Here is a 23,597-nt window from a genome sequence, read left to right as displayed (position 1 = left end):
ATCAGCAGCTGAGACTTTTCTAGAAGCCACGGGCCATCTCTGGCAAAACTTATCCTGACCGGTTTGTATAGTTTCTGCCGGCGTCATATCTCCAGATGGTATGAATGAAATTTTTGATCTACTTTGCCTCATCGGGATATGAGCCATAAACGGCGACTTTGAAAGACGGCTATGAACGTCTGTGGCAAGCCAGGCCATGTGTTGGAGGCACTTGGTGGGCCTTCATGCTTGTTTGTGCCGTACGCCAGCAACAGTTATGCAGTTGAAGACGTTTGCTGCCGACGCCTCGGTAACCCAACACCCGCCGCTTATTGTTGAGATGTAGTTTCCGGATAAGGAGGCTCTTCTGGAAAACACCATTCTTGCATTCCTTTCTGCTCTTCATTCTACAAATGCGTCTACTACCACGAGGCAGGTTGAAAGCCTTCTGAATCAAGGAGCCATTTCTCCGAACTCTGAAAGATATAGTTTTGAGTGGCTGTTGGTATTATACCATGCAGCTTCGGTACTTTCATTGTTGCTGAGGGCTATCCAATCGGCATTTCGCAGATAAAGAAGCTCTCCAGCCTAGCTTTGCTCAAAGTGGCGTGTTAAAAACCTACTGCTTCCCTTTAGATGTCGAGTCGCCTCTGCTCTGCAAACGGCATTCCCAACCGTGGAGATGTGTCAATAGTCCGCAAGCGTCCCGTTGCCCCTGGGTCGATTACGCACAGCCCGCAGCTAGTTTCACTTTAGGTCACATCTGCCATGTTGATGCCCCATCCTGTGCCCTGAAATTGCTCTAGCTGGTGAAGTGGCTCCCTATAGCGACGTACCCAAGAACGCCATCGTTCAATTGCGGCGATCAAAGTGTACGCCAATGGACCTTGACATGCCTCAGCCACTCTATCCAGTTATCCATGGCGCAAGCAAAGAGGAAACTTTGCCCGCTGACACGACGATCCAAAGGGGGTGACTAGTGCCACACAATCGACTTTTCAGCTGTTGTGAGGGCGATCATTCCGCCCTTGCATGTCTTTGGCCAATCGACTACAGCAGAATTCGGTCAAACGCATTAGTTTTGCCATGAAGAAAAGCCACAAACTCAGTATCTGCTAGACCAAGTAAAATCTAGTATTAGCACCTAGACTAGTATCCGACGTTAGCTGGGCAGTACGACAGCCATTAGTGCTTGGTCCTCGGGGCAAAAAACATGTCTTGCAAAAATGGTCGTCTTTGCCCTCTTTACCCATACCCTTTGGGTCGCCTACTCCAAGGCCAAGACTGGCGTTCGAACTTTACCTCGACACTGACATATCCTCTTCGAACCCATCGCGACACGGTCCTTGAAGACGGGCTGCTTGGACGACAACGACGACCAGCTCTGGGCTGAAAAGAAAGGGGATACGGGAATATCGTCAACAACACAGCTACTCTTTTCAACATGGCTGCCCTTAGGCTTCTTATTCTGTTTGCTTGCTTCCTCGGCTTGAGCAGCTTCGTTGCTGCCCAAGCCTCTTCCTACCAGGGGATTCCCAACTGCGCGGTAAGAAGACTTGGGAGGAATCGACTTCAACACGAAGGGGTACTGACGATGGCAGATGTCCTGTGTTATCCAGGAAATTGGAGCTGGGCATACGACTTGCTCCGTTGCGGACCAGGCATGCATATGCAATGATCACGTCCTCTCAGGCTATGTGCAGGAGTGTGCCATGGCGAATTGCACAGTAAAGGAGCTGTTGGGTGAGCACTCTGGTCACACGATCCGTGTCCCATGTGAATGAAGCTTACCATTCGCTTAGTTGCCCAGAATGCGACACTTGCTACCTGTGGAGTGGCCCCATCCCAGCAGGATACTGTCATGAGGTGGTTCCGAGCCGTGCTGTTCGGCCTCCCGACGTTCTTCATCGTTGTTCGAATGATAAACAAGTATATGAAACTTTCGACGTGGTGGTGGGACGACTGGACCATTCTCATTGCCTACGTACGATGCCCATTTTCTGCCATCAACAACGAGACCTATTTCCTAACAATAATCTAGATCCTTCTTGCAGCTTTCCTACCGGCAGCTTACCTTGGTAAGGCGATTTAAGTGTCATGAAGCACGTATCATGCTAACACTCCTCAGCCGAAGAAACCGGAGCAGGTCGAGATATTTGGACTCTTACTCCTAGCCAGATCACCAACTTTTTACTGGTAAGTGTTGAACCATGTGTGCTTCTGGTATTATTGGACCATCGGTTAACCAGACCAGCTCTTTTACGTATTTGGTCTTCTTTATATGGCCTGTCTGGGCGCCATCAAGGCGTCGATACTCTTTCTTTATCTTCGAATCTTCCCCGACGAGAGATTCCGCAAGATTCTCTGGTGCACGCAGGTCTTTAACCTACTTCTTGTAGTTGCATTTGTTGCAACCACCATCGGCTCATGTCAACCCGTCAACTTCTTCTGGAATGGCTGGGCCGGGGAAATGAAGGGCAAGTGCATCAACTTGAATGCCTTTGCCATGTGCCACGGAGTCCTCAACGTCGCCCTGGATGTTTGGATGCTTATTCTGCCAGCGACCCAGGTGTGGCACCTGAAGATGCAGTGGCAGAGGAAGCTGGGCGTAATGCTCATGTTCGGCGTCGGAGTGTTGTAAGTCTCACCGCTTGGGCCAGTATTACGCCGTGTTGATGCTAACCTCAAGCAGCCTCACAGCAGTTAGCGCGTACCGCATACGGACTTTGTTGCTCTTTGCGACATCTTATAACGTCACAGGTTTGTCATCCAGCAAACCCTTTCCAAAGACCTTGCTGACAATAGTTTCCAGCCGACTCCTTCCAAAGCTCCCTCTGGTCCCATATCGAACTCTGCGTGGGCATCTTTGTGGCGTGTCTACCGAGCACACGCCAGCTTTGGAGAATTATCTTCCCCAAACTCGTCGAAGTGACGCACCTGTCCCGGTCCGGACGGTCCGGGAAGGGTTCCAAGTCCGAGTCGCAAGCCTCCAGAACGATATCAAGTCCTCCAGAGCGACGACGCGGGTCCTATGAGGACTCGTCGATAGCCCACTTGGTCGGAGATTTCAGTCGCATCGGTCTGAGCGACACTCATTCCGAGCCCGATTCGCCATTCACGCCAAAGGCCCTAAAAAACGATTACGAATTGAAGGAGAGCCCGCAGTCAAGCAGTTCGAGAGGCGGATGAACGAGCGAGGCGGTACTGTAATACGAATTACGACCGGCTGGACACATGATGCATTCATCAGCGATACGGTTAGCGAATATGAGATCGGTTTTAGCCGAGGCGCACAGAGACGATACTGAGGAGGCTATACGGGACCGTTGATGAAGACGCAACGAGGCAATCCGAACCCGCCGTTGTCATTGCCCACGGCAGTGATAAAGAGAGGCTATACAGACGAGGGTCGGGAGCATATTCGTCGTGCCAAAGTTCCCTGGCTGAAGAATACTCCACGAGCCTTGATCATGCTATACTAATCAGCAAATGGCTGAGTTCAGTCGAGGCTATGTTCAGATTGGGTTCAGCGGGGGGCATGGAAAGACTTGGGTGCCGATTATACTCGATACCCAAGGATTAATGCCGACTAGCTGCCGGCACAAGATATTAAAACGGACATATCCATCCACTAAACTTAGACGTAATATAATGGCCATTCCCACTCGATCTTGGCACATGCTATATTTGGTGACTCGGGTGGACAACGTATAAAGTCATTCACCTCATTCCGATCGACGTTGGTCAAGGAGCTAAGTGATTGGGTCCGTAACAGCACGGTCTCGTATGGACTTGTATTATTGCACAATCACGATTATCCAATATTGAATTTGGTTTGTTGTATTTGATTAGTGATCGAACAAAGTCCATGGTTGATATAATTTGAGAAACATGCTACTGGGATACGTTTAATGCCCGCTACACTTGAATTACTGGGAACAATCAGTGTAACTTTCGACGAAGTTGGGTTAGCTGAAGCAACCAAGCAGAGATGGTATCAAGAATACTGTTGGGCTCGAAGACAGACGCCCGTATGACTGCATGTGCTGAGAGGGCGTTGACCAAGCTGGCTTTTTACTTCCCGAAAATCTCACATCCCCAAAATCCACCTGCAAGACATCGAACATATTCACTTACCCATGTTTTCGGCTTCCATCAACAGAAGCTGCGTAAAACCCGTCAATACCCATCATGCCCAGCACCTAAATCCAAAATGTACACTTAACAACTCAATGACATCACATAACAAGCACCCATCCATCACACCCCAATATAAAAAGTCTCGGCACTAAGCGCCAACGTAACCCCAAAAGGCCCCCCAAAGAACCCCCGACTTTTAAACTCCGACCAAAACACACAGCCCGAAAAATCGGCCCCCGCCAAAAAAACCGGAGTCCCGGCCCCACCCCGATTCCCCAATCCATACAAAGATGTGCACCGCTCCGCCTTATCACACACACACACACACACACACACACACACACACACTCAATCCTCAACCAGATACCCAAAGCAGACACAAGTAAATAAAAAAACCTCTTGGCAAACAAACCCAATTTAGCCCAAAATCCCCCCCTTCCCTCCCTTCCCAAGCCCGCGGTGGGGATAACCTTGAACCAAAAAACAAATAAAAAAAAAGCGTCCCCTTCACGCCGCACCCGCAGATCTCACGTGAGGGATAGATTACCCCGAACGAGTCAGAACCGCATGCGCCAGGTGGTGGGCATTATTACACTAAATCTACAACAGCTCAGGGGAAATATTCTTGGCGGCATTAGCCAAGAGTGACAAAAAACACATGGCCCCAAGACACCAATATTTGGGGGGAAAGGGGGGGGGGCCATCAGCACGCCAAGGAAAACCTTACATTGACCGTTGAGAAATCCAAGGAAGAGTTAAGGTTTTTTCTGTCGGACCACTGGTTCACACGGACCCGAATACCAGGGGGAAAAATGAATTGATGAGACATGAGAGATTGGTGGTATCAGCTGAATTACGTGAACAAGTATTCAGGAGGCAGCCTAGACGAATTTCGAGCGTGCGGGTGTTTCATACGTTGGCGATGGGTTTAACGTTCAAGTTGAGTCTCATTACATACCTCATTCACGCGATGAACTTCTTCACAAGATGAATGTCAAATGACCAAAATTATGATAAAAATCGATTGTCTTAACATTAGACATTGGTATCTCCAGAAATATGTACTACCAACCATGCCCGCCTTCCGGTATGTTTCCTTGGGTTATGTACAGCGAGAATAGAAGTAAAAGAGAACCCAAAAACGACCATGAAAAGAACACCAGAAATGAACAAGAATTTCAAGTCTTTAAAACCTTCTAACCGTACATCCTCCTTTTAACCATGACTTTAAATCGCGTTCGACTACGGGTTTCAAAAAGTCGTCTAATTCTTGTACCAGCTGTTGGGGTCGGTTTCGCCGAGGCACTCTCCGACGGTGACGGTGCGGTAGCCCTTGGCCTTGATGGTATCAATCATCTTCTTTGTAAGGGAGACGACCGTCTGCTCGTGGACGTCGTGGGACAAGACAATAAAGCTGCTGGTCTCGGGAGTGGGGAGGAGCTCGTTGTTGAACTTGTCGGCCGAGATCTGGGTCGTCTCGGGCTTGTTGTTCTCGTAGTCCTTGGTGTCGAGGTTGGTGCCGACAACGACATAGTTCAGGTCCTTGAGGTCTTGCAAGCAGGCGGCGCCGCAATCCAGATAAGGCACGCGCATATATCTCGGGGCGATGCCGGCGATGCGGCGGGTGGCCTCCTCGAGAGAAGTCATCTCGGTTCTGCGGACTTCGGTGGACGACTGCTCCAGGTTGGCGTGGGAGTAGGTGTGAGAGCCGATCTGGTGTCCCTCTGCGTGCATGCGGCGGATGGTGTCCGGGTTGGGGGCCGTGTCGATGTTGCCCCAGTTCTGGCCGTTGATGAAGAAGGTGGCCTTGACGTCGTTCTGCTTGAGGATGTCAAGCAGCTGAGGAGTGAAGGTGAAGGGACCGTCGTCGTAAGTAAGAGCGACGACGCCAGGCTGAGTGCACTGCTCAATGACAACGCCGGTCTCAGGCGCGCGGCGGACGAGGGGGCTTGAGAGGAAATGTTAGTCTCACGTCTGTGAGCAGAGAGCCAAGAAGGACGTACCTGGCGTTAGCACCGCCAGAGAGGGCAGCGACTGCAGCAGCGCCGAGGAGGGTAGAGTAGTGCATGGTTGCGAGTTGTAGTGACGGACTTTGCTATGTTGGGAAGCGACAGGAATGAAATTGGTGAAAATCGAGAAGCCTGAGATCAGACGTCGACAAGTATTAAGAGTAGTTATGAGTTGATGGCTGTGAAGACGATGAGTATAAGAGGTGGTTGGGAAGAGGGGAGGAAGACGGGAGTCTTATATGGTCTAGAGATGGGACGCAACAGAAACAGATCTAACGAGGAGCCATGCAGCAAGCAGCCAACAGTCCAAGTTCATGATGGCCCCAGAGCCAAGAGTTCTTGACATGGGGCCGACCCCCCAGAATAGAGTCCAACTGTATCCCCGATAGGAAAGGGCATACACAGCCTGACGACAGAAAAAGGGCGGGTCAGTACACCCTGCTTCAACCGTCCGTCCAGGACTGAGGAAACGGGACGACGACGGTTCCTTTCCCTCTCCCCATCAAAGCACAGCACTTGCTCAACGGACTGACCGTCCAGCCCTGAGGGCCCGCCATAATGTCTTGGCAGGCATAAGAAAATAGATCCGATGATGTCCCCGATACGAGCCGTGGTGGGCAACGAGTTGAACCTGAGAGGACAGCGGCGGGAGACGCACGTTACGCGCTGTGTTTTGACGTCAAAAGGGCTTAGGAGCATACTAGAAAGCTGCATCATCCTCACATAGGCATGGCTGTACCCATACCGTGCCCCGACATGCAGACGGACGAGAAGCAAGCGAGCATCGGGTAAAGAGGAATATGCCTGACGGAAAAAGGGTGGAGATGAACGACGCTCGAGCACTGGCGTGAATGTCTGTTCACTCTGTCATCGTAGACAGGGATCGCCTGCAAAAAGTGCCCGGTCGACTGGTCGGTGGAATAGCAAGCACAGCCAGAGGCCAGGTTCGTTCCGTCTGGGATGGCTGGATGGTGCGAACGGCGCTAGAGTAACGGAGTTGCGCGTGGCAAGTATGTAAGTGTGTGTGTGGTTTGAGTGTCAGTTTACTTGCGTCTGTTGGTCAAAATGTCGACGTCCACGCTTCGCAGGGTCAGGGTCAGGGATCAGGGAAACTCTGACTGGGGGGGAGAGAATCAGCCACAGACGCTGGTCGGGATGGACCATGGCCTTAAAACGGGGCTATTGACGCGCCGTTGCGGGACGAAATCCGCAGCTGGCCTCGCCTGATGGTGGTCTGCCTGGACGATTGGAAAGGCGATGGAACGATTAGTGCGTAGAAGGCTTTTCGTCAGCCTCTTGTTTCCAATGCTGGTCGCAACCTGATGTTTTTTCTTCCCCTTCCTTTGGGTGGCCTTTCATGGGGTCAATGTCGCAGCACGGAAACATCTTCTCGTCGCAGAATAAGAGGGCTTGTGCTGAAGGGGCCAGCATGAACATACAGGTCCGCCATTTACCAAAGCCCAAGAGCAAGGTCGGAAAGCAACAACACAGACTTTGCAGTGTGGCGCGGCCGCAGCTGTAACTACTGCTGCAGTTACTGCTGAGGTGATCCGGCAATAGTCAAAAGTAATTACCGTCCAAGGTCCCCCTCCTCTCGAGGGAGGCTCTTTTGTGCTTATTCCCTCCCGCACACCCTTGTAGTATGCGTCCTTGGGGTTTAGGGGGATAGCGAGGCCAAGGGGTCAGAAGAAAGAGAGCGCGGCTGTCTGACATCCCACCACCCACTTTACGAAGAAGTATAGATCGTCCCGCTGGTTATCTGGGATCATCTTTGTAGGCGTCGCTTCCTACGCTAGTTAGATGGTAAGGATGGTATGGCAAGTATGATTAGTGTTTAGGTGTGGCATCTTAGCCTTAGCGCCAACAACGTGCCCAAGATACGGTAACGCTACGTACTGCCGGGGGCGGGGGGGCGGTTTGGGGGAGAGGGGGAAACTGAAGAGAGGAGACGGTGTGGTACCTTTGTAAGAGACAGCGACAGACTCGATATAATTCCGTATTCTCGTTGGCATGGATGTTAATGCACCGGGACGTGTGCCAAGGCTCATACGCTATCTGCGACTGGTCCTTTGATGGCCTTGAATAGTGATCGCCCAAAGCCATCAAAGGCCTTGGGTCAGCGAGGAGACTCCACTGGACAACGAAATACGAGCCTGTTGTGCAACTAAAGCAGGGCCCTTTTTTTTTTCTTCTTTCTTTGTTTCTCCCTCGTCAGATATGCCTTACCCCCCACCCTGAATTGTCGGGAGCCGTCCGCACGTATGTTGGGATATGAATCTTGGCTCATCCTCTGGCGCATTGAGTATCGATAGTGTCTTCCATTTTCAGAGCTGTCATGGTGAGACGGAAAAGCTTGGCCTGTCGTGTCATCAGCTCCCCGGAGAGGGCTCTTCAGCCCCAAGTCAAGGGTCGGGTCTTTTGAGCTGCACGGTGACCTGGCTGAGTCGACTGCGGATTGCAACCCATGAAGCTGAGTGAGCAGGAAAGGCTGTCTCGCGCTTTTTGTTACAGGGTCTCTCGTAGGCTACAGCATTAATTATTGTTCCTTCTGGTGCCTAAGCTTCTTTTCTGCTGCGCTTATACTATACTGGCCTTTGGGTGAGATTCATCCCTGCTCGCGCTTTCGCACTGAATGCAGACTGTTTTGTTTTCCCGCTGCTCGGTCAACCCGTGGCATGCCTGCAGCCCGTTGCCATCCCGAATCAAGTTCTTGGGTCTCAGCTCGCCAAAGGCCATTGGCTGTTCTGACTATGTAAGACGGCCATACTGTCGAATGACAAAGAAGGGGGGTCGGGAATCGCAGCGGTAGAGGCTGAAACAAGCGTAGCGCTACGCCACCATTGCGACAGAACAAAGGACGAACTGACATGGTTTGCTTGCCCCAGTGCCGACTGGTCGAGCCGCTTACACCTCGAGTTAGGGTCGGGTTTCTTTCGTGCGCCAGCACAATAGAACCATGATGCTGGGAATTGGGTACGATTTCAACCCTCCCATTCTGAGACCCTTTTCCTCAGAGGGGTAATTCATCTTTTGGGGACGAGACTCTTGGCTGTTCAAAAATTGGACACATCTGCCAAGGGCTACCCCAACTTGCGGAACCCTGCATATGCGTCTCGTTGGTTATCTTATTGCGTAGGCTTGGTAATCGTCAGTGCCGGGCATAGTTGGTTTTCATGTTTGTGATGCGTCATCTAGGGCCGACCTTGAGGAGACGGCGGACGTGCTGACCCGGCGTGGCATCTCATCTCTTCATCAAACCAAACTTGTCAGTTAAAGCAGCCTGAGCGTCCAGCAACTGCCGACGTGGATTTCATGGTTCAAGATCGGCAACTTCACGCATGTTTACATAAAGATAGAGCAAGATTGAGCGTCCTGCAGAAAGAATCAGCCGACTCTTGCTCGACGGAATTCCCCAGCTTGCAGCATCATGGCCAGGCCCCTCCCATTGTCTTGGAGAACACAAAAAAAGAAATGTTTGGCGAGGCCATGGAAATGCACTAAAAGAATAATCGAGGTATTCCGGAGGTTGAGACTCGGAAAGACGAATGCGACCACCACCACTTTTCAGCGGGCCGAGTGGGACCTATTGTTCCTGAGACATAATGGCAATACTGGTTTGACGTCAGCCCCATGCATGTATAGGAAATAATTGCCCGCTATTCGTACAATGCAACAACACGTCAGGCGTGATGCTGATTCTCGTAATAGCATTAGTGTTGCAGTAGACTGTCATCTACACTAGTTCGCCCACCGAAAGCTCGTTTGCGACTGATGGAGAGCCGCTAGCTTTTTGGCGTGGTCGTATCTGAACGGTGACCAGACGGGGTAGCATTCGGCTCACGGGATGATGCTGTCGCCCGAGATCGTCAGTCGGGGGTGATATGACGGGTGCCGGTATAATAGGCGGCGACGGCCTTCGCCCTTGTCCAGAAATGGGGGTTTCCAAGACCTCCAAGACTCCAAGGACCCGGTTCAGTTTGCGGAGCAGCCCGCCGAGAAAAACGTCTCGTCGACTTTTCGCCGGATGTTCCGATATTGCCAAGACGCGCATCTGAATCAGAGGCGATGAAGTTTCACATGATCCGCATCGCATAGTTTGCCAAGACGTCCTGGTTTGGGAATGACAGCCCAACACGAACCCCTGGACGAGTCAGAAGCGACGGCGTTGCCAACGGCTCCACGTTGAATGTGCTATTTTCTGTTTTAGAGGCCGGCATTTTTTGAAGACTTGAGCCGACTCGACGCGAAGAATAGTAGGCGAGGTGTCGAGGAACCGTCTGGGCTGTTATGATTTGCAACAGTTGTTTGCCAGTGAGTGTTGGCAACCTCGTGACCGTGGTGCCGCTTCCGAGTAATCAATTGCCGTGAGTATTCTTTGACGGACTAGCATAGTGAAGAGTTGCTGCTAATTCTGCGAGAATTTGAAATAGCTTTTATCGCCTCAAGTTGCAGGAAGCCAACGAAGTCCAGAGTAGTTCGACGACCTTCTTCGCGTCGCTGCTATGCACTGCTAGCGTAGCCCACGAAGTTAGAGAGAGAAAATGGAGCGGTATATGCATCTTCCTAGCGATGGCCAACAATTCGGAAAGGCGTGATGGGTTGCCCGAACACTAGCCCCCGCACGCCGCGGACATCCGCCACAACCCAAGGATGTCCGTCATCCTCCATTGCACAAAATCTTTACGGTTGGATAGTAGGATGCTTAACCGCGGTCTGTCTCCCGTACCTTTGACGACGCTCGTTCAATTCCTCGGGCGAGCTAAGCTCGTGGCGTCTTCCGCCTCCATGGTCCCCCCCAATGACACGGCGTGTTTTCAGGATCCGCGTGGTTCTTAGCCATGATCCCCCACGAACCGTTCACAACTCCGACCCCGTTGCTTCATGCGATTGGAAGGGTTTTGCGCGGGGTCCATTCGACGGGTTCACTAGGCGCGAACAAAAGGTCTAGTCGTGGTTCTTGTGAGTAGCGGTTTTGGTGCGACCGATTCTTCCTGAGCTGTCACATTCGGCCCTGCGCGAGGTGACGGACATGGCGGCCGAGGCTCCATGACCAGAAGGCAGGCGATGAGTCGTGATTCCGTCGAAATGGCACAGACATGTTGGCTAAGAAAGCGCCATCGCAGGCTAAATGAAGATGATGGCCGACAAGATATATGCTGATGGATGCCATAACGTGTGTCATGATCCGCAAGGACAGATTAGGTTGCGCTCGTTCTTGGCACCCCAACCTCCCGCTTTCCATCCCGTATCAGTCATCTGGTTGTTCATCAATTGGATTAGTCGAGCGCTGATGTTTCGGAGCCATCCCATGAGTACGATCCTTGAGGTTGGGGCAACATTCAAGACCGTGCCTGTTATTGGCAGTGTAGGCTATGCATTTTGCTCCGGAACTGCATGGGTCGTCTCTTTCTCATGGCTCTTTTTGACAACCGGATGCCATTATCCAGGCCGCCTTGCGCAGTTCTGATGGTTCTTGGCGGTGCCAAGTGAGGCCGCCAGGACGGGACACAATAGCTTGAATGGAACGGTTCGATTGGGCCGTTGCCAGCAAGACGTGGTACTCCGACCAGTATTATTAAGCTGTTGACTTGGAAATCCAAGAAAATTCCTCTGCTGTCGTCTTCCTTTATTGGAATGGCCTCATGCTCGAACCGGGTAATTCTGGGCATTTACGGCAAGGGCCAATCAATAGTTCAAAGTTGGCCGCGTAAAAAATGACGATGAAAGTTCTTGGCCGTTTCTTGGTCATTGTTTTCATGCTTGAAACCGGCATATGGATGCCACGCCAATATGCGGCTTTTACACGTGTTTTCCAAAGCCACCAATGCTGTTTCTTTAATCCGAATAACGTGCATTAATAGCACGCATCTGCCATGCGGAGGGGGGCGCATTTTGCCTGTAGAAGGATGCGGTCGGTGAACGAAATCAACGTCCAGAAGTCTTCGAAAACCAATAGTGCGCTTTTCCCCTCCACCTGTAAGCAGATCCAGGGGTATCCGCACCGGTCTTGGGTAGAAGCTGACTGCATATGTGCTGAGTCCCGAAAGCACCATTGCATCACCAACGAGGGTGATTAGTCCCCTCCAAATCGTGGTTGAAGACCGGGAGCAGCAAACTCGAAACTCTTGGCCATGAGGGTCGTGGTCTTTGTTCCCCAATGCGCCGCCGAATAGACAGCGGACATACATACATGATGGTCTTGTCCCGGAGCATGGGCCTCCAAGGGCTCGAGGGGATTGAGCACGCTTCAGACGATGCAGGAAGAATATGTCCGATATAAAGAAAAGAGAAAAGATCTCTTTGTTCATTGGAAAGCCGGCATTCCATTCAAACGAACATAATATTCTTCTTCTTTTGGTAGGGCCCTGGTGGTCTGGTTGGTTCAATATATTCTCAGGTCAAGCCTCGGCCCGACATTCCCACCCAACTGAGAGAGCGGTCGATCCTACTCCGAGTTGCAATCATCGTCCCGCGTCTTGGGTATCATCGCTCAGGGCCATCGAAAATCGCCTAAATCGAGGTTACATCTCTCGGGATAAAGGCTTGTTGATTGCTTGCATCTCTCTGTCGGCAATCGAGGCACCAACGTCTCCCGGCGCGGCATCGATCAGTTCCTGGAGAGTTTGCACCGGCCCTGGTATATAATCCTGTGGTTCGAAGCAGGAGAACGGAGATAGGTGGATGAAAGAAGACAAAGCAAGCCGGCTTGCCCAAGGCCAACTCTGAGAAGGCTGGAGAAAATATCGAAAAGAGTCGTTCTGCCGCTGAAGGTGTCGAATTGGTGTTGTTTCTGACAGGAAAAGAAGGAGCTCGTCCAGTCAGCAAATACGAGAATCGGGCAAGAAACAGTGACAGGTTCAGCGCCCCACAACAGCTGTAGCTACCCTTCCCACCCCCAATAGCGGGCCAATAGTTCACCATCCAGCGGGAAGAACGGTTGGCACTGGCCTCTAAGCCCCCTAAGCTATCACGTCAGCATTCCACAGGCGCCTAGGGCGACCCCTACAAAAAATGACGGCAGTACCCGCGATGGCTGCTGGGTTACCCCTCCCCCGCGCCGCCTCATCAACATCAACACGACGGCTAGCATTTTCCATTCTCAACTTCCTCGCCATCACAAACTTTGTCCAATTCGCCATGGCTCAAAATAGCTTTGTTCACGCCGTTTACTATCCAAATTGGCACGCTTACAAGGGCAAAACACCCGCCAAGATGGAGCTGGGCTTGGTCACTCATGTCATTTACTCCTTCATGGCAGTGAACACGAATGGTGCGCTGGAGACAACTGATAACCACGCGGATAGAGTTCTGGATGTAGATGGCTCCAAGGGTGGCCTCGCAGCCTTGGCAAAGGTGAAGGCGGACAACCCCGGCCTCAAAACCCTCTTCTCCGTCGGCGGTGCCAACAACAGCAAGGAGTTCCCAGCCATGGCAGCAAACGCGGAAGCCCGCACTCGTTTCGCCAGGGAGGTCAAGATATTTGCAGACGAGCATAACTTTAACGGCGTGGATATTGATTGGGAACACCCTAAGAACGAGGAACAGGGGAAAAACTACATCGCCCTCCTCGAAGCCGTCCGCAAGGAGATGCCCCAGGACAAGTACCAACTCACCTCGGCCCTCCCGCCGGCCAAGTGGGCGCTCAAGTACTTTGACGTAAAGCGAGCTGCCGCTGCTCTCGACTACATGAACCTCATGTGCTACGACCTGACAGGGCCGTGGACCGAAGTCTCGGGAAACCATGCTCAGCTGTTCGCCTCGTCAACCCTGGCCAGCAAGGATGCAACCCTGAGGCTTTCATGTGCCGACGGTGTCGAATATCTGACGGCCAACGGCTTTCCGAGCCGCAAAATTGTGATGGGCATACCCGCATATGCGCGCAATTTCCCAGCGTCCAAGGGTCCGGGACAGAGCACGGCAGGCTCAGGCGAGATCGACTACGGTAGCCTGCCGCAGAAGTATATCGACAAGGCGGTAATTGACGACACTGCGATCGCGGCATCCTATGTGGATGAAACGGACGGTTTTGTGACGTTTGACACGCCGAGAACCGTCACGCTCAAGGCCAACTACGCCAAGATGAAGAACTTGGGTGGTCTCTTTTACTGGACCGGTTCTGGTGACAGATCAGGGAGGGACAGTCTGATAAAGGCTGGATGGAATTCAATGTCCACTAAGTAAGAGCCAGTCGTTTGTGATGTTTGTTACGCTTGCTGGGCACAGCTGACATTGTCAAGGTATCACATTCCACCAAAAACGTCGGGTTAAGGTCCTGAAAAGGTGTATTACGGCGTTGTGGATAACGATGAGATGATGGGGCCAAAATGGCGGAGTAAGATTTGTTGTATGTAATTGACTGAGAACTATCTTCAGTATCTGTAATATATCAACTTGATCAAAGACACCTAGATCTATCGAGCAACGGTGATCGGAAATCCATTTTGCTAGCATTGTAAGTAAATATAAGGTCACTAAGTGAGACACGCACAAACGCTACCAGAGCCTAGTGATGTATCCGATGATTTCTTTAAGCTTAAAGACACAAAGTCCAGGTCTTTATCATGTAGTACTCGTCACTCACGGACAGGATATCCACTTATCGCCCGAAGCCCATCGAGTGCCGCCAGAGACCCACCAGCCGGCACCGACCAAGACCCCACATGTCCAGTAGAGATCCCGGCTAATCATTACCCCATTAGCAGGGGTTAAGCGCGGGCCGTGTCCTAGTTTCTCACTAGGGTAATAGAGGCTCGGAACATTACACGATATCTGAATTTTGATATTTCAAGGCCATATCCTTCAGCCTATCTTGATTATACAATTGTGCCTATACCTTGAGTATAAATTAACTGGCTGCTAGCCCCTATGACTCACTTGTAGAACCCTACTGCTGTTTAAACAAAACCTTAGAATTGTTGTCATGCTGGAACCATCCAGACCAACCTGTCACTGTCACACATCGATTGACTATACTAAATGGCATGGCATGGTTACGTGTATTTCGTTGAATCGACATTAATTATCTGACACACTCCCTGAAAAATCTTATAACAATTGAAGCCTATCAGCTAAACAGCAATACTTGCGCCAACTAAGGTAGCTCCCGTTCAAGCTGAGGCAGGCGAAAGATCGGAAACCACAAGCACCAGGTGTATTCCATTAAATCGACATGGATTTTATCTCAACACACTCCCCAAAGCCTCTGAGAACGATCAAAAGCCCTTATGGCGAAACCGTAATGCTTGCGCTGCCTCACGCGTTGCGGCCGAGGCAGGCGAATGATTTGAAACCCCGGCCCCAGTTGGAGGCGCAGTTGCTGGCCTGGGTGCTGGCGAACTTCATGACACCCTGGCAGTTGCTTCCCTCGTAGAAAACGCAAGTGCAGCTGGGATAGTTGCAGTTGGCGATGTTGGCGCTGTTCATAGAGGACCAGCTGTAGTTGTAGCAGGAACCGTCGGCAGGCACGTTCGGGGGTGAGACTGTAAACTGGGAGCAGCCACCGTCGGTGTAGTAGTTAATCTGCATACCGAGGCCGGTGTGGGCGAGGAGGGTGAGGAGGGCGATGACCTTCATCTTGAGGATGTTCTACTCGTAGTGGGGTTGAGTGAAGTGGTGATCTTGTTAATGAGTTGTGTGATGAGATGCTTTTTCTTTTTTTTTTTTCTTTTATTAAAAAAAAACAGCTGATGGACCGGCTTGCTCTTCATGAATCCTTAGTTGAACGACAATTGCTCCAATTTATATCTCTCCTACCAAGTTACCTACTATAAGCTGCGGTGGCAACATTGTGTACGGGTCCAGGTAGTCGCTTACTCACTGCAACCAGGACCCAGCACATGGATAGGTGGTTGTAATCGCTTGGTCAGGCCATCCACTCCGTCGAAATAGATTACATGGACCACCGTGACAACAAACTAGGGGGCTATTGAACTTGTAGGACGGGGGTATCAGTCCTTGTTTGGCTTCTTCGCCGGTATCGCACACGACGGGGGCATGCGACCCGATTATTCTATCGACTGCTGCTGGACCCCATTTTCGCCAAGAGCGGAGTATCGCCAGCCAGGGCTCCTAGATCTACCAGTTTTGTTAACTCATGTACTGGAATTCAGGGCACATATATTCCTTGGAAATTCTGAGCGTGGTAGAGATATCAGCGATCTCCATTGAGACATCACGCTCTGTCGCAATACCAAGAGTGCTACGTATTATTAGGGAAAACAACAACACCAACAAAAAATAGACTCTACGTAGCATATCAGAGGTAATGCGGAGTAAAGTGGCGCTTAAAATGGGAACTTCAGGGTTTGGCGAAAATGAGGGTCCAGAGCAGTCGATGGGGATAGGCGGTAACCCACTCAAAAGCTAGATTAGGCAGGCGAAATAGGGGGACAGACGCTCGTCGCTTATTCACCATCAACATGTTAACTGCCAGTTGTAGAAATCGAGGTAATAGAAACCATCCAAGATAGAGTATACGAGTTCCTTGGAACTTGGTGTTGCAACAGACCACAGTGAACAACAGTGAGTACAGATAAGCTGAGCAAGACAAGGCTCAAGACCTGGATTCGGTCTAAGAAAATCCTCTCTTGACGATGATCTACGTGATGTTTCTTGTGGCGAACGAAATAAGTTGTACTTGAACCAACTGGCTTGTAGGAGGGCCTTTTTTTTTCCCCCTTTTAGATGAAGCGTCAATAGTTTTACTAGCAGCGAAATACGGCTGAAAAGACATTTGTATTTATTATTTGATGCATTTTCACAAGAAAACAAAGATTCTTCAGCGAATAGTATTCCTTTCTATCCTTATCTGGCACAAGAGAGCAACATCATCTTAAGCCAACAGCAAGTTCAAAACCTAAAACCCTTGAATACCATTTTCGTTTTCCATCATTCCTCCCTCCCGCCTGGAGTGCTCCTCAAGCCTCCTGCTGCAGACCAGACGAGTCAATCAAATTAGCAGCCTCAGCTACAGCAGCGTCAACGTCAGCCTTCAGCTGGTTTACATCGATTTCCTCGCCAGGGACGGCCGTCAAAATGCAGCCAGCGACACAGGCGAGGCAGGTGATTGGAGCGGCTGCACAGGCACCAGAACAGATGATGGCACAAATGGCCTGTTGAAGCAGAATGTTAGGTAGTTGCCACACAAGAATCTACGAAGCAGGGAGAAACAAACCTCAGTGTACTTGAAACACGGGTATTCAATGTCAGTTATTTCACGAATCTATACCACTAGATCGGGGACAAAGAAAAAAACTCACCCGCTTTTCGACATGGGCGGAAGGCTCGACCTGGGTTGAGGGCTCGCCATGAGGTGCTGCAGCGACGAGTTGCATGAGCGCAATGGCGCCGGCGGCGTAAGATGTGAAGCGCATGATGGCAGTGAGGTAGATAGGACTGGTTCTAGTGGTGTCGTTGTCGCTGGGAAGAGAAGGCTGAAGTAGGCTTGAGGATCAGAGGAAGATGCTCGTCGGGTTCGCCCTTTTTTATACATGGCTTGATTGAAAGTCGCCTTCGTTTCCACTCGCCCTTGAAGGCAGGTCTCTCTAGAGTACCCAGTTCTCAGCCTGGCTTGTTGAGTCCATTTTCAACCCACTCTCGTATCAGGCAGCTCTGTCAAGAAATGACCCATGTTCTTCTGCCCCTTTTTGCACTTCATCGTGTCACTGACGCCTCCATGGAATAGCATTTGCCCTTCTAGACTCACGATGTCCTCAAGATTTTGGAGTTCCACATTATTTCCATCACATCACAGCATCTCGTATATGTTGGCACATGCCTCCTGCGGTGCCCACTTACTAGAACGGGGAATTTTGGAGTTGGCGGAATTGAAGATTAAGAAAAAGAAATGCAAACAGGGGTTGGTCCTTATTCACCAGTCTTGATATATCAATGGGCATTAGTAAGGGCCTGCTACCCAACTCTTAATGTAAAAACATGTCAAGCTGCTTAGGCGTGACTAATAGTTAGCGACATGTCGTACGGATACCAGGGGTATATATTGGACTCCATCTCGAGGGTCCATGCATCACTGTGGGTTTTCCCAGACCAGTCATGAATGAGTAATCAAAAAGACTTGGATCTTTATCTGGACTCGGTTCAATGTCAGTATTCAGTATCGTGCAATTTTCGTTGCCTCGGCGGTCCAGGAATATCCAGCACTCAGCCGGTTTGCGTAGTTATTTATCGTGAATGAATCAACCTCCTCGTCTGTGGTAAACCAGACCTATTGCCCCACGCCATTTACAGTATCTCGATCTGCATGATCGTGGATGCACACAGCCATCATATTGCACTCGTTTGGAGGTTTCATCGAAAGCCACCAATATGCATTTCACGCAAATCGTTTCACTGTCGATCCTTTTTCTGGTCCAACAAGCCAAGGCCGAGGACTTGCGCCGCGACCGCGTTGTTTATTCTTCCAACTTTCCGTCGCGCTCATCTTCAGCACACCGCGCCCAGAGTCTTCCCAAGGATGAAGATATCTATCTTGACTTTGCCCTGACTATACCAGAGGAGCAGCTTCAAGCTGCAACACAAGCTCTCCAGGATATATCCAACCCGGCCTCTATCAACTTTGGCCATGCTTGGACAGGGGACCAAGTAGCTGAGCTTTTGGCGCCACCCAAGGACAGTATTCAAAAAGTGGCGCAATGGCTGAACGAGTCCAATGTTCATCACTCAGACATTCGGGTCTCCTCCGATAGAGGACACCTTTACGTCAAGACGACGCTGGGCCAGGCAGAGGAGTTGTTAGAGGCACAGTACCACAAGTACTTGACCGGACCAACTGAACAAGTTGCCTCCGACACTTATTCCCTCCCGGAACACATATCGAAACTGGTAGACTTTGCCATGCCAGGGCTTCCATCTGCGATCCCGCCTACCAGCTTGGCCGGCAATGTCGTAGAAGATCCCAACGAAAGGAGACAGGTGAACTCGACAGCACCTCGATCGATAGATGACTGCTTCAGATATATGAGCCCTGAATGCCTGAGGCTTCTTTACAACATCCCCTGGCCATCTAACACACCGACCCATCCCAACAATTCTCAGGGTATCTTCCAGATATCATGGCAGACATGGCTTCCGGAGGATCTGGACGCCTTTTTCGAACTTTTTCAACCTGCACTCGTCGGCCAGCGTCCCGAAGTGTTGCCCATTGCTGGGGGCTATCTCCAAACGGAATTCAAGGACCGCGCCTTCAACCTCGAGTCCAACCTTGATCACGAGTACGCTATGGCGTTATCGTATCCCCAGCCCGTTAAAAACGTACAAGTCGGAGGGCGCGAGAACCTGGGAAACCTGAATCTCATGCTTGCCGCGTTTGACCAGGAGTACTGCGCGACGGGTCTGGACGCCAACTTTGATCCCCTAACTCCCACCCCGGAAAACCCGCACGGGACGGACTGCGGCACGGCGGATCCGCCATTGGTCATCTCAGTCTCGTACGCCTGGAACGAGGTTGCTTTTAGTGAGCAATACGTACGTCGCCAGTGTCTGGAGTTTCTCAAGTTGGGCCTCCGCGGCGTCACCGTCATCGCTGCTACCGGGGACCGAGGCACCGCTGACCAGCTGGATCAATGCCGCGATCCCAGCAGCGGCCAGCTGGGTGCCGGTCCGGGACACTTTAGTGCGAATTTCCCAGCCTCTTGCCCCTGGGTTACCGCCGTGGGAGGAACCCAGCTATCTCCGACAAACGTGTCCTGGGTGAAAGGGGAAACTCCCTTCCCTCCCGAGACTGCTCTCAGGTTGAGTGGGAGTGGCTACGAGTTCACATCTGGGGGCGGGTTCAGTGGCCTGTTTCCAGCTCCGTGGTACCAGAAGGGCGCCGTGGAATCGTATCTAGGCCATCCGGGTCATCAAACGCACCTCTCTAATCTATCCTCGAGTGGATATTTCGACAACCGGGGCCGTGGGTTTCCCGATGTGTCGGCGATGGCCCTCAACTATCTCGTCCGCACCAACGACAAGCTCATAACGGCATCCGGCACGTCGGCAGCAGCGCCGGTCTTTGCGTCCATGATTACCAAAATCAACGACGCGCGGCTCAAGTCCGGAAAGGGACCTGTTGGGTTCGTAAACCCCGTGCTGTACTCTCACAGTGATTCCTTCTCAAGGGATGTATCTACCGGGTCCAACGGTGGCTGTGGCGTCCCGCTGGCTTTTCCTGCGGGCGAAGGCTGGGACGCAGTCACGGGTTTGGGGACGATAGATTTCGAGAGTTTATTAGCAACTTACCTCAGTCTGCCGTAAGACGCGTCTGCGGTGACAGCGTTGAGGATATAATCACTGTTGGGTAGTTTCTTTAGAGGGTGGCGCGGGACGAGCATCGTTTGGTAAGGTATTAAGCGATTGTGTCTATGTTAAAAATCCAGTCCTACTTTTAGTTCACCTCTACCACTCCACGTGTACTCAATTATGGGAATGAAGCGGGGTTTAACCCTCGCGGTCCGTCGGACCTGTGGGTTGCAGATTTATAAAAGAATCCACTCGATATTGCATGTAATATGGCCTTTAAATTCTTCCAGCTCCCTGGTTAGGAACCCCGCAGGGGTGCCAATCCTCTTCACTAAATAGTACGATATACTATAACAATAGTTGTAAGTCTAGTAGTCTCCTGGAAATAACCTATTCAAGGAATTATTATTCCAAGTTAAAGAGGTCTGTCACATTGACTGGTATCTAGCAACAGGCGCACAATCTCTTTCTTATCCCGCATAAAAGGGATGCATGATGTTATGCCACCATCCTCCATGCTTTCTTGTCCTGCTACAGTCTTGTAGCTCTACAAGGTAACGGTACATATTCCAGGGTCAGAACGTATAGACAACAGAAGTACCTACAATTCGGGTTGTTTAGTTGGCTAGGAAAGATCTTGGCTAGTCTCTAACTGGCTAGCCCCTCACGGCCATGTGCATATGTTGCCAGACAGCAGTCAACTGGCTAATTAATACATTGTAATATTAGTGCTTAATTAGAGTCGCTAACTTATCATACTTAATTAAGAGACAAACGGCGGGTTGAATCTTATACCTAGACTTCTGTCGCCGCAAGATCCATCATGTGAGTCTATACCAATCAGATAACAGACTCGTTGCCGCCAACACATGCATGTTGACAAAGATACTAGTACAGAAGATACACAGGAAAAGCCCATTTAAACGTATTCCCCCTCCTTTCGTCTCATGTAGGCGCCACAATGACCGCGCCATCCCTTCAGGATCTGCCGCCCTGGAACACGAGCCGTTTCACGCACCGCGCCATCTCAACCAACAGTCCTCGTCCGGTGCAATTAAACCCTTTGACTGCTGCACATTTGCGCCCGAGCTCCCAGCCAGACCGATGCTCGTCCCGTCCCCGAGTGCTCCATGTTTCGCTGGACCAGTGTTCGGACGGTACCCCAGTGATGTGCGACAGGGGAAGGCTAACCGACTAACGTAAATCAAGATCGATTGGAAGGTCGCCCGCTTCGGGCCAAGGCCGCCAAACGAAACGGCACTGCGGGCAGGAATATATCGTGAAACCCTGTTCAAACTGGGCGCTTTGTGTATGCCGTTGAGATGCAAGATGAAGGGATGCATTGAGGATTCGAGGGGCTTGATGAGATGGCGCTTGGATGACAGGTGACAGGTCGGATGGCTGCGGCCGTGGTGATCCGAGTATAAGACCTTTGCCGCCTTCCAAACAGTTTTGAGAGGGCACCGCTGATTGACTGTGGTGTTTTCGTGCTCTTCGTTCTTTTCTCTGTTTCCATTCCAAGCTTTCGCTTCTCGTTTACTACCCTGCTGAGCAGGCTTCTCACTTTCGCTAACACACTCATGATATTTGGCCCTACAGCTTTTTTTTTTTTTCCCTTCTCATTTCATCAGCATGATTCCCAATCTTACATTACTGCTCGCCTACGCGGCGGCCTTTTCCTCAGCCAGCCCCATCCAGCGCCGGGCCGTGACTGAGCTGAACGAAGAGGCCACCAAGGAAGCCCAGCAGCGCGACGGCACCGCCACTCGTGCCTTCTCCAACATCCAGATCCGAACCGCCGATGGGAGGTGTCTCTTCGTCGACAAGCTCTCCGGCGACTTCCGCGCCAACCTGACGCCGATCCAGGTCGCGCAGTGCGGGACCAAGGACGGCGAGGGATGGGACGTCGTTACTGCTGGAAAGCACAACGACCAAGCTGGGTCGGCGCTCATTGTGAGCAGCCTGGTAAGTTGACCATCTATATAATCGAGAGTAGCGGCTAATCTGAATGGGGCCAGACACAAGCTTGCTTCAACTTTGACCCCCGCCGACAGGCCGGGAACCAGGTCCTGCTCTTCTCTTGCGGAGGACGCGCGGATGGCGGAGGCGGAGTGACGACTTCGCAGCTGTTCGAGTTCAACGGCGGCGGAGGTTCGATAGAATTCAAGCCTAAGAACGAGCAGGGGAAGTGTTTTACAGTCAAGGGAGACGTTGTGGATGTGGCGGATTGCAACACGGCCGACCAGAACCAGACTTTTGCTTTTGGAGACCCGGCCGGTGGCAATGGGAACGGGAACGGGAACGGGAACGGCAACGGGAACGGCAACAGGAATGGCGGTGCTGGGGGCGAGAACGGTGCTCAGAAGCCTGAGCTGACAACCGCAGCGCCTGCAGCCACCGATATTCCTAATGTCCCGGGTGGATGTGGCGGTGAGGATGTGACCATCACCATGACTGTTACGGCTACCGCCGGTCCTACTGCCGGCCCTACTGCCGACCGTGGCCAGGGCAACGGCGAGTTGCCTCTGGCTACTTTACAACCCGTGGTTTCATCTCCTGTTGCTAATGTGCCTGCTACTTCGTCTGCGCCGGCTGCCGGAAACGGTGGTGGTAACGGCGGCGGAAACGGCAACGGCAACGGCAACCTTCCCGCCGCAAACCCCACTACTCCCGTCCCCGTCTCCCGGGCCGGCGGCACTCTCAACCCGACCGCAGCGGCAGAAGCACACGCCTTTGACGACACAGCCACTCGCGAGTTCACAAAGGTCGCCATCCGCGCGGCCAACGGTCAGTGTCTGTCGGTTAACCCCACGGCGGGCGACTTCCGCCAGAATCTAATTCCCGTGGCGCTGGCCGAGTGCAACGGCACGCCCAACCAGCAGTGGGACATCGTGACAAAGGGGAAGCACAACGATGGAAAGGATGGGGCAGCGCTGGTTGTAAGCAGCTTGATGAACGGATGCGTCAGCACCGACGGGCGCAGGGCTGATGGCGATACCGTCACGATGTTCTCGTGCGGTGGCCGCGCTGCCGGCGAGGGACTGACCAACACTGGCCAGCTGGTCAAGATCCAGGGAAATAACTTTGTTTGGACCCCTGTGAATGACAAGGCTACTTGTGTTGTTCCTGGAAACGAGGGACGGCTTGTTACGGCGGCGTGTAGGGGGGATAATAGCGAGAGCTATACCATTATTTCGTAGGCATGATTGGCGTTAGATTTATGTAGCATAA

General features: G+C 51.6%; 7 protein-coding genes across 7 annotated transcripts; 4 read left to right on the top strand and 3 right to left on the bottom strand.

The window, feature by feature from the left end:
* Window positions 1-1,423: 1,423 nt before the first annotated feature.
* CTRU02_214071 (CFEM domain-containing protein) lies at window positions 1,424-3,168 on the top strand (the record flags this gene model as incomplete). Its single annotated transcript, XM_036724625.2, has 8 exons — window positions 1,424-1,525; window positions 1,581-1,722; window positions 1,782-1,963; window positions 2,021-2,057; window positions 2,108-2,175; window positions 2,234-2,616; window positions 2,672-2,739; window positions 2,792-3,168. 8 exons carry the CDS (start codon window positions 1,424-1,426, stop codon window positions 3,166-3,168), a joined length of 1,359 nt encoding a protein of 452 aa, XP_036583744.2.
* A 2,214-nt stretch (window positions 3,169-5,382) lies between these two features.
* On the bottom strand, window positions 5,383-6,187 carry CTRU02_214070 (Chitin deacetylase-like protein 5; the record flags this gene model as incomplete). The annotated part of the gene is made up of 2 exons (XM_036724623.1): window positions 5,383-6,067; window positions 6,123-6,187. The coding sequence occupies 2 exons, from the start codon at window positions 6,185-6,187 to the stop codon at window positions 5,383-5,385; spliced, it is 750 nt and encodes a 249-aa protein (XP_036583743.1).
* A 6,952-nt stretch (window positions 6,188-13,139) lies between these two features.
* CTRU02_214069 (glycosyl hydrolase family 18) lies at window positions 13,140-14,404 on the top strand (the record flags this gene model as incomplete). The annotated part of the gene is made up of 2 exons (XM_036724624.1): window positions 13,140-14,306; window positions 14,366-14,404. The coding sequence occupies 2 exons, from the start codon at window positions 13,140-13,142 to the stop codon at window positions 14,402-14,404; spliced, it is 1,206 nt and encodes a 401-aa protein (XP_036583742.1).
* Window positions 14,405-15,380: 976 nt separating this feature from the next.
* Window positions 15,381-15,701, bottom strand: CTRU02_214068 (uncharacterized protein; the record flags this gene model as incomplete). The annotated part of the gene is made up of 1 exon (XM_036724622.1): window positions 15,381-15,701. The coding sequence occupies one exon, from the start codon at window positions 15,699-15,701 to the stop codon at window positions 15,381-15,383; it is 321 nt and encodes a 106-aa protein (XP_036583741.1).
* Window positions 15,702-17,044: 1,343 nt separating this feature from the next.
* CTRU02_214067 (uncharacterized protein) lies at window positions 17,045-17,500 on the bottom strand (the record flags this gene model as incomplete). The annotated part of the gene is made up of 3 exons (XM_036724621.1): window positions 17,045-17,239; window positions 17,302-17,310; window positions 17,387-17,500. The coding sequence occupies 3 exons, from the start codon at window positions 17,498-17,500 to the stop codon at window positions 17,045-17,047; spliced, it is 318 nt and encodes a 105-aa protein (XP_036583740.1).
* Window positions 17,501-18,452: 952 nt separating this feature from the next.
* Window positions 18,453-20,381, top strand: CTRU02_214066 (alkaline serine protease; the record flags this gene model as incomplete). Its single annotated transcript, XM_036724620.1, has 1 exon — window positions 18,453-20,381. The coding sequence occupies one exon, from the start codon at window positions 18,453-18,455 to the stop codon at window positions 20,379-20,381; it is 1,929 nt and encodes a 642-aa protein (XP_036583739.1).
* Window positions 20,382-21,998: 1,617 nt separating this feature from the next.
* Window positions 21,999-23,566, top strand: CTRU02_214065 (ricin-type beta-trefoil lectin domain-containing protein; the record flags this gene model as incomplete). Its single annotated transcript, XM_070206174.1, has 4 exons — window positions 21,999-22,331; window positions 22,385-22,644; window positions 22,696-22,838; window positions 22,863-23,566. The coding sequence occupies 4 exons, from the start codon at window positions 21,999-22,001 to the stop codon at window positions 23,564-23,566; spliced, it is 1,440 nt and encodes a 479-aa protein (XP_070060206.1).
* Window positions 23,567-23,597: the final 31 nt, after the last annotated feature.

The sequence above is a fragment of the Colletotrichum truncatum genome (assembly GCF_014235925.2).
Source record: "Colletotrichum truncatum strain CMES1059 chromosome Unknown Contig_0010, whole genome shotgun sequence".
NCBI lineage: Eukaryota > Fungi > Ascomycota > Sordariomycetes > Glomerellales > Glomerellaceae > Colletotrichum > Colletotrichum truncatum.
The sequence above is the reverse complement of the archived record's forward strand: the minus strand, read 5'-3'. Positions and strand labels throughout refer to the sequence as shown.